At 31.4% G+C, this 15,987-nt stretch overlaps 3 protein-coding genes across 3 annotated transcripts in view; 2 read left to right on the top strand and 1 right to left on the bottom strand.

Moving 5' to 3' along the window:
- LOC140445347 (uncharacterized) overlaps window positions 1–12,307 on the bottom strand; it is a 27,426-nt gene extending 15,119 nt beyond the window's left edge. Inside the window, exon 1 of the mRNA XM_072537322.1 lies at window positions 12,117–12,307. Coding sequence (XP_072393423.1) covers window positions 12,117–12,214 — 98 coding nt within the window. The 5' untranslated portion in view covers window positions 12,215–12,307. The remainder of the gene's footprint in view (window positions 1–12,116) is intronic.
- On the top strand, window positions 1,486–3,758 carry LOC140446741 (uncharacterized). Its single transcript, XM_072539332.1, has 3 exons — window positions 1,486–1,676; window positions 3,340–3,442; window positions 3,585–3,758. The coding sequence occupies exons 1-3, from the start codon at window positions 1,579–1,581 to the stop codon at window positions 3,717–3,719; spliced, it is 336 nt and encodes a 111-aa protein (XP_072395433.1). The 5' UTR covers window positions 1,486–1,578; the 3' UTR covers window positions 3,720–3,758.
- A 2,787-nt stretch (window positions 12,308–15,094) lies between the features above and the next one.
- LOC140446740 (uncharacterized) overlaps window positions 15,095–15,987 on the top strand; it is a 36,316-nt gene continuing 35,423 nt past the window's right edge. Inside the window, exon 1 of the mRNA XM_072539330.1 lies at window positions 15,095–15,277. Coding sequence (XP_072395431.1) covers window positions 15,171–15,277 — 107 coding nt within the window. The 5' untranslated portion in view covers window positions 15,095–15,170. The remainder of the gene's footprint in view (window positions 15,278–15,987) is intronic.

Genomic DNA, 15,987 nt, shown 5'->3' with positions numbered 1-15,987 from the left:
TGCATTAAATTATATGCATAATTTTTAATCTTCATTTAACTCACTATATACAATTGGACTATTTGTACTTGATTCACTGACTCCAACTAACTTTCATATTTCTTACTAAACTTTTCTGACTGACTTCTTGAAAATAACTAAATGTGTCTACTAACTTTCATAATAAACTGGCCTGACTTCTGACTAAAAACTTCCATCTTGAATCCAAATCACGGGTATTTATATCTTTTTGGATATTCTAGAACCATCTGGTAAGAGATCATGTTCCAATTTGTTCTATTATATACATGTCTGAATTTTCTGGAACAAACCATTTCGCAAACATGGCTATCTCCGGTGATCCAGAGAATTCCATTCTTTTCTATTAATAATTTTGTTGAAATTTAGGCTTTTCAGATCAGAATAAACATTTAAATCATTAAATATATATAAATTAAACATTTTAAACTAACATTATTATTATAACCCCACTTATAATCGTATTATGATTAATTTCTATCTGTCAATTTACTGTATAGTTGGTTGCCTATGCACATGGCTCACTTAAATATATTTACAACATTAAAATACAACTTTTTACACTTATTATATGCTAATTTATTAAAAATGCCCTCACATAAATATATTTTTATAAAATTCTCTAGTATATAACTTCTAAAAATAATCAAACACCCCTTTATATCTAATACCATGTAGTATACAACCTAGAAATTATTTTCTATAAACCCCAATCGTCACAATATATATATATATATATATATATATATATATATATATATATATATATATATATATATATATATTATATATATATATATATATATATATATATATATATATATATATATATATATATATATATATATATATATATCTATATAATGCATTACAAACACAAATATAAATATATACAAAAAAATAAACATTAAACATAAATAATAAATAGTAAAAACATGCCGCATAGGCAGGAATGCATACTCATAATTAAAGTTTTATGTAGAGATCTCTGATTTAGTCAGGTCAATCCTCCTCGTCCCAATAAATTGTCTGCCCGAATATTTTTAAGGGTCTCTACAGGTTGGGATTACTCTATTTGGTTGCTTGCTTGTAATGTTCTTTTCTGTTTAATTTTTTTTGTCATAGCTTTCTGCTTCTTGCTATTTCTGCTTCCTATTTTTTTCTTTTGTGCCTAGAGTGAGCACAGTATGTTCTTAAAAAAAAGCGGTGAATTAAAAGCGGTAATAAAAACATTTTTTTATTGTATCATATCCTGTCTCTTACGATAAGTGATATTTTCGAGTGACAGTTTTGTATGGCACAGTATTCTAGGAATTAAAAATAATAATAGAAATTTTGAATACCTGAATAACCAACTAATAAGTGTTATATCTTATCTCATCTAATTTTAAAATTAGTCTTTAATTTTTCAGAATTAGGCACTTAAAGTACGAGTAGTAAATAAATAAAAAGTACGTATAAATGGGTATATTGTTATTGTGCTACTACAGCAATAGTCACACTTTTACAAAGACTAAAGACTAAATCACACAGACTAAAAATTATCAAATATAATTCAAAATGGTTTCCAAAGCTTCTGTTGTCTACTCATTGATAGTTTTGGTTGCTGTAGCCAACGCGTATGATTTTACGTATTGTCCTTCAAATAGCGGTCTCCAGTAAGTAGCAATTTTATAGTTTTTATGTTATTTCCTTAGCTAGACATAATACCTGCTTTGTTAATTTATCTTATGTGTTTTAAATATTTGTTTTCTTCCTACAGCAGTTTGGATGTCATCTATCAATTCTTTTTGGGCTACTGAAAGATCACTCTGAATACAAGAACGAATAAACAAATTATAAAACAGAAAAGCACTTGGTCCTGATAAGATAAACAATAAACTGCTAAAATATGGAGAAACAACATTACGCAAATGGCTCCTAAAATTAGTCGTCGATATAATAAATTCCGGAGTAGTACCAGAAAACTATTGAATATGGAAAACCAGCATATATCTGCTTTGTGGATTTAAAAGTGCTTTTGACAGGGTGAAGCTAAATGACATCTTAAATTTATTACAAGCTGAACAAATACACCATCAGATACTACAGAAAATTAATGAAATAAACAAGAACAACAAAACCAGAGTTATCATGCCAACAGGGGAAACAGAATGCATAGAACTAAAAGGAAAAATTCGCCAAGGAGAATAGCTTAGCCCATTGTTATTCAATATAAAGATAACCTAAATAATTCACGAAGTAAGAAAACGAGACGGATACCACATGGGAGCGCATTAAATTATGATACTATGCTATGCCGATGATGCAGTACTAATTGCTGATAATAAAGATGACCTACAAAGGCAGCTCCACACCTTCAATATCACAGCAAACAAACTTAATATGAGAATATCAGTAGAAAAAACTAACTGTATAGTGACCAGTAAAGAGCCGCGTAGAAGCAAAATAGAAATAGACGGCAAACTTGTAGAACAAGTAATGTAATTCAATTACCTAGGAGCAGAGATCACTAGTGACAGGGATCTAAGAACAGAGACCACAAGGCAAGCACCAAAAGCGGCAAGAGTAAGTGGTTACCTCCGATAAACCATATAGAGTAACAAATATCTGACCACGGAAAGCAAAATGAAAGTATACGAGGCAACAGTAAGACAAATCTTAATACATGCAGCGGAGCAAAGGACCGATACAAGAAAGACGAAACAACAAATCAACAATATCGAAATAAAAGTATTAAAATCAATAGCGAACATATAATTAAAAGGCAGACAAATCAACAGAAGTATACACTAACAATGCTAAATTCAAAATATTAACAGGTGAATAAAAACAAAAAAAAAACTGAAAGAAATATGTAAACTGAATGGGACTAGATAGATTAGCGAACATCTGTAAAAACAACAAGCTGTATAGCAGAAGACCCGTTGAAAGGCCACCAAAAAGGTGGAAAGATAATATACAGTCAACAATGACTGAAACAGAATAAGAGGCAGACAAACAGAAGTAATCCTAGTCGCACGAAGAAGGAAAAAAGAAGACTCTCTGAAAGGACATAATACATGAAGAAGAGGATCAGAAATACCTATTGATATAAAAAATACAGGACCTTACGACCACAATTATTGTATTTTGTGCAGAACAACGAGACTGAAGAGCGAATAGCAATAATAAATAGTCTACAAATGAAACATGTTTAATTTTTTATTTATACTTTTTTTTATTGTTATTGTACAAATTCAATCCCAGATTTTTTAATGTCTAGATAAATTATACAAATTAATATTCTAAATAACTATATTTATTTTTTTATTGTTTTAGAAAACATCTTGTTTATAATAACCGTTTGGCAGGAGTGTCTATTAATGTTCATATTCCACCGTCACAATCAGGATATTTTAATAGACCCATAACCTGCATTCAGGTAACTTCTTTTAAATGTATAATATTACTAAATTTTTTGTATAAAAAATTTCTTTAACAACATAATAGATTGGGAATCGATTAAAAATTTATTATGTTAAAAAAAGTAAAATTAAATGTTTTTATACTTTTTTATCTTTCAGATAATGGATGAACTGGCAACGTCAGTTTATCCACAAATAGTGGAAGGTGGATATCTGGATACATACGTTGACCTAAATATTACATCATTAAATGGCCAAGAAATTATATACAATGTACTAGTATATATTGAATAATTTAAATTTTTTAATAAATTGAACTAAATTTGAATTAAATTTGTTTGATTATTCTTCCTTATTTACCAAACAGAAATTTTTTCATTATATAGATAGGAGGATATAATTGTAATAATATGAGGTAAACAATAATAAACTAATTACATGAAATTAAGCTGCAATTTTAGCTTATGAAATAAACTCAATGATCGGACGACATAAGCAAATAAGTCATAAAATGGTAATATTAGGTTTTTTTATACAGACCTTCTCTAAAAAATGCGCCTCTTCGACCGACAAAACCATGAACGTATAAATAAAGACGTATAAATCCTTATTTATACGTCCATGGAAAAAACCATATAAGTCAATCTACATAAAATGTTAGGATAATGCCCGATGAACAAAACCATTCGTATAGTTTTGTTCTACCACTGGATCGACAAAATCATATAATTGCAGTTATTTGATTTTGTAAATTTTCAAGGTTTTTGACTTTTCAACTACAGTTCACAAATATGAACAGATATACCTATTACTGATAACGGGTATTCTTCGGTATATATTCTTCTTCTAAATGTGCCTATCTTCTAGAGATGTTAATGACCACATTGACCCATCTTATTCTGTTCACAGCCGCTCGAAATAGATCAGTTGACTTTAGACCAGGTCACTTCCTAAAATTGCCCAGCCTAGATATACGTCTACGTCCAGGGTCTTTCTTACCCTCCATTTGGCCCTGTAGAATCAACTGTAGTCGGTATTTATCATTACGCATGATGTGCGTAACATTTCAACAATTGCTCTTTGGCAATGAAAACGAAAGTGACTTCTCCACAACATAAATTCTAGACTTGGTGTACTATCTGTAGAGTAGCTCAGGTTTATCCGATAACGACATCCGGTTGCAAATTTTACAACAAATGGTAAACCGATCGACTAAGAACTGAAGGAAAAGTTATTTCCGCAAGACAAATAAAACCATTAAATAACTGTCGTACAAAATGTAATGAAAAATTTCATAGAAATGAGTAACAAGCAGTATTTGACGAATATTGGCAAATCGCGTCTTATTCGAAAAGATCGGCATATACGTCGTTATTAATCGAGATTCAGGATAAAGCTACCTGTCGTAGAACTAACGATTAGAAACAAAAATTCAGGATTTGCAAAGGTTGCTTACTCCGCACTTTGGATGAAAGCCCAAATTTTATTAAAACTGTAGCATTAAAAAAGAAAGCGAGCATAGCCTCTACAGAAGACAGAAGAGGTAAATACATCCCAAAACATAAACTGTCAACTAAAAAACGTGAAAAAATAAAACAGCACATTCTGTCTTTACTATATTATGACTCTAATTATAGTAAAAAACGTATCCTTCTTCATACCTCACACTACAAAAGATGCATCAACTTTATAAACAAACGCATTTATCTTCCGTTTTAATGAGAATATACGCACAAGAGTTTAAACAATTTAATTTATCATTTAAGAAACCTCAGGTGGATACTTGTTTCATTTGTGATAAATTCAAAATAAGATTGAAACTTTGTATAGATATGATAAAAAATAAGCATCGCTTAAGAATATGAAGCGCACAATAAAGCCGCTGACACTGCATGTGAAGAGAAAACAAAAGACACCCAGATATTCAAAACTAACAGTCTGATCAAAACATACTTTTGATTTGCAGCAATGACTACCGACTCCCGATTTAAAATCATCTGTAATTTTTTATATGCGTCAGCTGTGGACATCCAATCTAACAGTGCATGACAATGCAACTGGTCAAGCAATATGCTACATATTGCTTCCTGCTTATATCGCCATCTCGAGACTATTGTAACTCCAAGTGTAAAACATATTATTTACTATTCTGACACATACGGAGGACAATCGTATGTAACTCGCAACTCTCATGTGACATCCATGTTTACATTGACGATGAAAGATTTAAGCAATTTGAAAGTTGGTCCGCTCTAGCAGCAAACTTTACAGCTTATGAAATAAAAAAAGGAAATTCTTTTCAGTTTTAATTCTTTATTCAAAGGACCTTTGATTTTAAGAATTTAGGATACTAAAGAAAATCCTTTTAAATGGCTGAAAACTAGGTGTCTACATTACACAACTCAATTTGGTATTATACAGTTAAAGAAATCACTATCCAGTAAAGAACCATTTCACATAATACAGTTAAATAGACGAGGTAGTCAATTCCAGTCGATATACCGAATGTAGTATTGGAACTGTTTATTAAAATATACGATACTGCTCAAATTCCATCGGACTAGTTGAAATCTACATTTGTGTCCCTTCCCAAGAAATCGAATTCTAAGACGTGTAGTGAATGTCGCCTTATAAGTTTAATGAGTCACACCCTTAAAGTATTCTTGCGTATTATCCATTTCAGAATACGAGCAAAATTAGAACACAGCATAAGTAAAACACAGTTCCGTTTTAAATGCGGTTTTGGAACTCGAGAGCTGATTTTTGTAATACAAGTCTTGATTCAAAGATGTCTGGATCAACAGAAAGATGTTTACGCCTGCTTTATCGACTATAAGAAAGCATTCGATACTATCAAACATGACAAACTCATAAAAATATTAAATCTTACAGGTCTTGACACTAAAGACATCCAGATTACAAAAAATCTACATTGGAATCAAAACGGCCCACATGACGAATGGACATAATATGGTGAGTGAAGAAGTAACCATTTCGAGAGGTGTTAGACAGGGCTTTATTCTTTCGCCAGTGCTTTTCAACCTGTACACGGAACAAATATTTCTAGAGGCACTGGAAGAGTACAACGACAGTATTAAGATTAATGGCGTACCAATAAGTAATTTTCGATATGCAGATGATACTGTTATACTGGCCGATGACATCGAAGATTTACAGATGATGCTAAATAGAGTAAATACAACTGGTAACCAATTTAGACTAAAGATCAATAGAAAGAAAACTAAATTTATGGTGATCAGTAAAAAGAACATTCAACATATCGACCTGAATATTGAAGCCGAACGTATTGAATGAGTACACCGATTATAATATCTGGGATATACAGTAAATGATAAGAGGGACCCAGACGTAGAGATTAAAATCCGAATTGAAATAGCAAGATCCAAATTCATCAAAATGAGAAAGCTCTTAAGCAACAGCCACCTAAGCGTTAACCTCTGATGGCGCGCCACGAAATGCTACGTAAGGGTGGACGTTAACAGCAGCAATCATAAAGAAGTTAGCGGCTCTAGAAATGTGGCTATATCGACGCATACTGAGAATACCTTGGACAAACAGAGTGACAAACACAGAGGTATTAAGACGAATGGATAAAGAAGTGGAATTGTTGTAGCATTTAAAAATTCTTTAGATAAGTATTAAAATCCCCTCGTATTTGTAAAAGCATCAAAGAATAATCTTAGTGTATTTCATTTCCCATTCGTACGTATGAAAACACCGAATTTTTCCAATTCATTTTTACGTCGCCGAAGTTAATGTAAACTATTTTTAGAGTTATTTAGATTTCTTGGATATTTTTCTTTGATCGAAACCGCTAAATATTCTGCATTTTAAATAAACATCCATTAAGATCGCTGAGAACTTTTTGCCGGCAAGTTAATTTCTGATTCTTACTTGAGTCGCTGTAAAAGACAGTCGGCATAGGTCTGGATCCAAATTTATTCGTCAAATTTGTAAAGTTTTCTGTTTTTGCCCCTTTTCATGTAAATCTTCGTCTTACGTTATGGAAAGTGATTTGAGTGGCGGTTGATGGTAGCAGTTTAATGTGTATGCAGCCTAATTCTACCTGTTCCTGTTTTTTAAGAGGCAGAGTAAAACGTTTTATGTTCAGTACCGACTTCGGCCTAAAATGGTCGGTCCAATTCGCAGTAAAGATGCAGTCCTTTTGTTCGTGTGTTCGTGTCCAGAGAGTTCAACTCCAGTTTCCAACCTCAGGAACTTAAAGTTATAAAGTGAAATCCAGGTAACTTTTTGTGTATGAATTTCAAAGTAAGTTAGACATTTTTTTAAATAACAATAATTGCTTTCATACAGGATAAAAATTGTAATGTTGTAAGTTTTATGGTTTAACTTTAGCTGTCATTTTAATTGTTGTTTTAAATTTAATGTTAACTTATGAGAGCTCGTTTTATTATTTTTGATATTAATTTGTTTTGTTAAAAAAAAAGTTAACCTCCATGTAATAATAGTTTTGAAAGTTTTTTGTGGCGTTTTCCAGTTGTAAACAGATGGGACATATGTAAGTCTTTTTTATATTTTATTTTGGTGTAAACCCATGTAATTTGTGTCATTATTTTTATATTTGTTTGTGGTAAGACACAATAAATGTTCAATTTTTTTTAACATTTTGTTTATTTTTTTAACTAACTCTTTTTTGAGTTTTATTTGAAAAAGATATGTTCTGCATTTCTAATAATTATTTCCCTAACTACAACTAGTTGTTGTAATAATTATAATTAGACACCTAGACATGGACAATAAAATCAGAGGATAGGAAAAGGATTGACGCATTCGAAATGTGGTGCTGGAGACGAATGCTACGCGTCTCGTGGACGGAGCACAGATCCAATCAGTCGATTCTCGAAGAGCTAAACATTCAGACCAGACTCTCCTCTCAGTGTCTTGCAAATATTTTAAAGTTTTTTGGCCACATTGCGAGAAGAGACAATGACAACTTAGAAAGATTAATTGTATGCGGAAACGTAGAAGGACGTAGAGGCAGAGGACGCTCACCTATCCGATGGTCAGATCAAGTACAGAAAGCCACTGGAGAGACGTTTTCCGAGTCCATGAGAGCAGCCCAAAATCGCAAGAGATGGAGAGAATTGACAGCCCGCATTGTAGGAAATCACGATCCTCAGCAATGAGGAAACGACAAGAGAGAGAGAGACACCTCGAAGTGGCGTCCTTTTTAAATTACTAGAGGTGTTTCCTGTTTCCTTTCTGTGTTTTGTTTTATTTGTCCCAAGATATTCATGACCTTTTGTTTCATTTTTTGTAGTTGCCCCAATCCGACCCCTTGCCATTTACTTATCCACGACTCCAGCTCTCCTAACAAACCCTGAGTGCCGTTCGCACAAGTAACGATTATTTTGCTTGCTCTATCTCCACCTCCAGTAGTTTCTGACCACAATTTTCCATCCCTTATAATAATACCCCATGTGGTAGGCAAAATAAATTCGTTAAATTGTTAACAACTGTTAAAAGGAGGAAAGCGTCATACCTGGGCCATGTGTTCCGTAATGATAAGTACAGTCTGCTACAGCTTATCGTGGAAGGCAACATTGAAGGTAGAAGAGGTTTGGGCAGAAAGAAGAAACCCTGGCTGAGAAACTTGAGAGAATGGTTTCAAATACCAGAAGCTGCGAACATAATACATACGGTACAAAACAGAGAAACCTATCGTTTGATGGTCGCCAACCTTCGGTAGAAGACGGCACATAAGGAAGATACCATTAATATCCAATCCAACATTGACTATTTCAAGAAAAAAAAAGAAGATGATCTGATGTCACTCCTTTCACTCATCCCAACTATTTTTCAGTAGAGATACCGAAGCAGACATTTTAAATGATGAAGAAAATGAATTTTAGTTAGATAATTAAATAACGTTTTTTAGTGTATTGTATTTTGTTGTAAAATGATAAAATTCTTAATATTAATTTTTTAAATTTTGTACTACGAATTTTTATGTTTTAATCCAACTAACTTTTTTTATATATAGTTTACTAGTTTTTATATATAGTTTTAGTTCATTGTTGTCGGTTAGATAGCCAAGCGGGCTGGGCGGCCGGTTCTCACTCGCTTCACTGCGAGTGGTTCAGTGGTTCGATTCCCAGCTCGGTGTACAGAAAACAAAAAGGCTAACGCAGCAGTTTAAAATTCTAAATAAATCTGCGGCTTAGACTAGAATATGCTGGTGTCTGATCGGCCTATGGTGGAGTAGTACGGCAAGAGATAAGGGCTTGCGGCTCAGTGATACTCCTCTATAGCTCCCTACCGGAAGGGCGAGGCGCCTAAAATACCGGGTATATATATAGTTCATTGTTAATAAGTTTTTTGTTTTCGATTCAAATAAATGATTATGGAAGCTAAAAATACATTCTCATTCCTCACCGTTTCTTTGCATATAAGTTAGACAAACATATCGTACCTAACCATATGAGTCATGCAAAACCAAAAATACTCCAATAATAGGTTTTGTCGGTCAAAGAGGCGCATGTTTTAGAGGAGGTCTGTATAAAAAAACCTAATATCACCATTTTATGACTTATTTGCTTATGTCGCCCGATCATTGAGTTTATTTCATAAGCTAAATTTGCAGCTTAATTTCATATAATTAGTTTATTATTGTTTACCTTATATTATTACAATTATATCCTCCTATCTATAATGAAAAAATTTCTGATTGGTAAATAAGGAAAAATAATCAAACAAATTTAATTCAAATTTAGTTCAATTTATTAAAAAATTTAAATTAATCAATATATACTAGTACATTGTATATAATTTCTTGGCCATTTAATGATGTAATAGTTATTTAGAATATTAATTTGTATAATTTATCTAGACAATAAAAAATCTGGGACTGAATTTGTACAATAACAATAAAAAAAAGTATAAATAAAAAATTAAACATGTTTCATTTGTAGACTATTTATTAGAGCTATTCGCTCTTTAGTCTCGTTGTTCTGCACAAAATACAATAATTGTGGTCGTAAGGTCCTGTATTTCTTATATCAATAGGTATTTTTGATCCTCTTCTTCATGTATTATGTCCTTTTAGAGAGTCTTCTTCTGTTCCTTCTTCGTGCGACTAGGATTACTCCTGTTTGTCTGCCTCTTATTCTGTTTCAGTCATTGTTGATTGTACATTATCTTTCCACCTTTTTGGTAGCATTTCAACGGGTCTTCTGCTATACAGCTTGTTGTTTTTACAGATGTTCGCTAATCTATCTGGTCCCATTCGGTTTTCATATTCCTTCCAGTTTTTTTTCTTGTTTTTATTCATCTGTTAATATTTTGAATTTAGCATTGTTAGTGTATACTTCTGTTGGTTTGTCTGCCCCTTAATTATATGTTCGCTATTGATCTTAATACTTTTATTTCTATATTGTTGATTTGTTGTTTCGTCTTTCTTGTATCGGTCCTTGTCTCCGCTGCATATGTTAGGATTGGTCTTACTGTTGCCTCGTACACTTTCATTTTGCTTTCCGTGGTCAGATATTTGTTTCTTCATATGGTTTCTCAGAGGTAACCACTTACTCTTGCCGCTTTTGATGCTTGCCTTGTGGTGTCTGTTCTTATATCCCTGTCACTAGTGATCTCTACTCCTGGGTAATTGAATTACATTACTTGTTTTACAAGTTAGACGTCTATTTCTAGTTTGCTTCTACGCGGCTCTTGACTGGTTATTTTAGTTTTTTTTACTGATATTCTCATATTAAGTTTGTTTGCTGTGATATTGAAGGTGTGGAGCTGCCTTTGCAGGTCATCTTTATTATCAGCAATTAGTACTGCATCATCGCCATAGCACAGTATCATAATTTAATGCGCTCCCATGTGGTATCCGTCTCGTTTTCTTACTTAGTGAATTATTTGGATTATCACTTTATTGAATAACAATGGGCTGAGCTATTCTCCTGGGAAAATGCCTCCTTTTAGTTTTATGGTAACTATGGTCCTATTATAACTCTGGTCTTGTTGTTATTGTTAATTTCATTAATTGTCTGTAGTATCTGATGGTGTATTTGTTCAGCTTGTAATAAATTTAAGATGTCATTTAGCTTCATCCTGTCAAAAGCACTTTTTAAATCTACAAAGCAGATATATGCTGGTTTTCCATATTCAATAGTTTTCTCTATTATTTGTATGATAACAAAAAAAATTGCGTCTATTGTGCTGCTGTTCTTCCGGAAGCCTTGTTGTTCATCTTCCATGTTCGCTTTTTCCTCAATTTTATCTTTTATGACTGCCGTTAACAATTTTAATGTACTATTCATCAGCATAATGCCTCTATAATTTTCGAGATTTCTCGAGTGTCCTTTTTTAAGTATCCTTAGCAGTAGACGTTCTTTCCATTCCGTTGGTACTACTCCGATATTTATTATATCGACAACTAATTTTAGAAGCCATTTGCGTAGTGTTGTTTCTCCATATTTTAGCAGTTTATTGTTTATCTTACCAGGACCAAGTGCTTTTCTGTTTTTTAATTTGTTTATTCGTTCTTGTATTCAGAATGATCTTTCAGTAACCCAAAAAGAATTGATAGATGACATCCAAACTGCTATAGGAAGAAAACAAATATTTAAAACACATAAAATAAATAAACAAAGCAGGTATTATGTCTAGCTAAGGAAATAACATAAAAACTATAAAATTGCTACTTACTGGAGACCGCTATTTGAAGGACAATACGTAAAATCATACGCGTTGGCTACAGCAACCAAAACTATCAATGAGTAGACAACAGAAGCTTTGGAAACCATTTTGTATTATATTTGAAAATTTTTAGTCTGTGTGATTTAGTCTTTAGTCTTTATAAAAGTGTGATTATTGCTGTAGTAGCACAATAACAATATACCCATTTATACTTTCGTTTTATTTATTTACTACTCGTACTTTAAGTGCCTAATTCTGAAAAATTAAAGACTAATTTTAAAATTAGATGAGATAAGATATAACACTTATTAGTTGGTTATTTAGTGTTTCCAAAATTTATATTATTATTTTTAATTCCTAGAATACTGAGCAATACAAAACTGTCACTCGAAAATGTCACTTATCGTAAGAGACAGGATATGATACAGTAAAAAAATGTTTTTAATATATTTTATTTTACAACTACAGTATGATCAAAGCTTATTATCAGCACGAATTAGTCTTTTAATTCACCGCTTTTTTTTTAAAACATACTGTGCTCCTCTAGGCACAAAAGAAAAAAATAAGAAGCAAAAATAGCAAGAAGCAGAAATAAACATATGAAAATAGTATGAACAGATATTACACTCGCAATGACGATATTTCATTCCTAATGTCGATTTGTAACATTACCAAAAAAAACCCAATTCCTTCCAATACGATGACTATCGAATATTAAGCTTGGTGTGTCATGTCTAAAGCTCAAATTTATAGGCAACAAAAACTGAAGAAAAAGGCGCCTATATAGGCAAAGATTTTTATTGAAAAAGGCAGGAATATTAACATTTAGGCAAAATATAGGCAATAAAGGAATATAACTTATTATTTATTGTACAAAGTGAATTAACGTAATATTAACTTAAGGCAGGTATATTTAAACATCATAATCATAACATTAGTATAAATAAACTAGTAACTAAATAACTGTAAATTAATAATTAAACATTGTAACCACTTAAAATTTTATCAGTAATAGAAACAACTAAATGTTTTTCAATATTCTCGGTCTTAAAACTATGTCTTCGATCACTTAAAATTAATTTGTACATTGAAAACGAACGTTCGACATCGACAGATGTAATTGGAGCATATTTCAGAGCGGATAATAAATCTGGCATAATTTGAAATTCCTCGGAAAATCTCCCATTCAAAACTTTAGTAACATTAGATAAAAACGAAAAACCTTCATTCTTGTCGAAAACATATTTCATTTTTTTTTAAATTAATTGACCGTTACTTCCAGGTGCCGATTTAATTTTCGTCTTTAAATTATCTATTAATTTGACTGACTCACATAAATATATCTCTTGTTTTTCTAATAAGTTAATTGTGGTAACTATTAATTTATAATTGTCATTGATATAAGCGAGTTCCTGTTTCAATTTGGGATTTTTTAATATTTTTTTGCTTCTCGAATGGCTTCGGAAATACCATCATCAAATTCTGACATAACTAATTCTATTTCGTTACAGTGTTCAAAGTAAAAAAAACTGCTTCGAGCCAGGTTCCCCACCATGTAATTATTGGTTTAGGTGGTAAAGGGACACCGGGAAGCCTTTCTTTATATATTTGCACCCTCAACGGAGCCTTTACAAAAACTTTTTTCATAAAATTTATAAAATTATTTACCAACGGAAACAGATTTCTTATTTCTTCAGCAATTCTATTTACCCCGTGGACTACACAAGTGCAATGAATTAAATTAGGATAAAAAATCTTTAAATTAACAGCAGCTTTTAACATATATGCCGCAGCATCTGAAAGCATTAAAACTATTTTAATCACTGGTATAGCGTTGGGTAAAAAGAGGTCTGTTAAACTATTTTATATAAATCGACTTAGGTATTGTTAAATTGTTTGTTTTTTCCAATTCTTTAACGGCAACTAAATAAGGTTTTCTCGCAAAGTTTTCGTTCAAAATTCCATTCATTAAATTAGCTATATACATGCCGCATATAATATCTGTCGTTTCATCCACGATAATATACAAAAAATTGCCCTCTAACTCCCGCTTAATTTTTGAAATACATTCCACATAACATTTTTCCACAGTATGTTTTCTCAATGTACTCTCTTCCGGTAAGGATTTATTAAAATATGTTGGATGCAATCATCATCTATCATAAATCAAATTTAAATAGTCTTCCTCCTTTTTTTTGAACTGCTTAAACTATCCCGCAGAGATATAGATATTTGGGCTAACTTAGAGGAATTTAATTTTTCCAAATTACGTTTATGAAGTGAGGTTCTACAATGCTGGTCAATAAAGTACTTTTTTCTACTTGAAATCTGAGAATTAAAAAAAAATAATTAGAATTCTAAAACCGCTTTAGAATTTAGTTATGTTGTGGGACGAGAAAAAAAGAGAAAAAATAAAACTTACCGATTTGCCGCATGGTTTACCATTCGCATTTACATTGACCCAAAATTTTATTATAGAATGGTTTAGTAATAGAATAATATCATGGGTACTCCCATGAAATTTTAAAAATGCACAAATAGGCGGAATTTACGAAAAAAGGCAAAAAGTGCAAAAAACAATTATAATAGGCAAAATAGGCAAAAAAGGCATTTGCCTATAATCCGAGCTTTAGTCATGTCCTTACAATTTTTCTCAGAATCATATAAATATACACAAATTTACAACTTTTAGAAGTGTGAGTTTCAGAGGAATGAAAGTCAATGGGGATAGATGTATATGTATATTTTATTAATCATTAAAAAGCATTTGACTGCGTTAATCATCAAAAGATTATACAAATAATAAAAAATAGGAAGAAGAAGCTTAAGTAAGTTTAATAATATTATTGCGCATTATCAGCAATTTTTTTATTTATAGTTATTGGATTATATTCTAGTAAAATTTAAAAAATGTATTATAGATACAATTGATAGTTATAGATACAGTTGAAGATAATTTTAAATATAATATTTGGGTATATAAAAGATTTGTGCCCGCAGCAGTATACAAGTAGTAAAAATATATAAGTATTTGGTCAAGTATTTGATAACACCAACACCAATATGATTTTTCAAAATATTAAAACGTTTTGTTTGTTAATCGTTTTAATTGCCATTGTACCGCAACTTAGGGCAGACGATTACGAATATTGTCCAGTTACCATCAGAGGGTAAGATTCTGATACTATTATTATAATATATTTTTCTTAATCTATTTTCTTGTCGCATGTTAAAGTAATTATTATTTAAATGGGAATAAGCCACAAGTAAAGGTTAAAGTACGTTTATTGACATTTCAATTTCCACTTCGGAAATCGTTCTCAATATATAAACATTAATAAATTAAACAAATTTTGTTTTTTTGTTACTTGGTGAAAAATTCTTCTAATAATTTTATTTTATTTGACTTATTTATATTGACAATTCCGACATACATTATACATTTTTAAAGTAGACGACTTTAAAATGATATTGCCAATATTGTTGAGTTAGGTTCCTGGGACGACTTTACTTGTAAGATAGTTCATTCGATTACACGAAATCAACTTTCCCTTGAGAATATCCGTCAGAAAAAAATCATAGCATGTTGCTTGTCTTTAAAAAGACAAACAAATGCTATAATTACATTAAAAATTTCATGTTAGTGATTCCATTATGAGGGAAAAACCAGGGAAAAATCTCATAATACTATCCCGACATGGTAAGTATTTGGTCTTACATTTAGTTTACTCCCAATAAACACCAAATTCCGATTTTATATATTTGTTATTTAAAAAACATAAAAATGATGTATCCTCTATATGTTACCGACTTACTAATACTGAAAATTAAGAAAAAATCAAAGAAGCGGCTCTAATTATGCTAAATAAGGACAATTGTG

This window comes from Diabrotica undecimpunctata, chromosome 7 (genome assembly GCF_040954645.1).
Source record: "Diabrotica undecimpunctata isolate CICGRU chromosome 7, icDiaUnde3, whole genome shotgun sequence".
NCBI lineage: Eukaryota > Metazoa > Arthropoda > Insecta > Coleoptera > Chrysomelidae > Diabrotica > Diabrotica undecimpunctata.
Note: the sequence above shows the minus strand (reverse complement) of the source record. Positions and strands in the feature narration are given on the sequence as shown.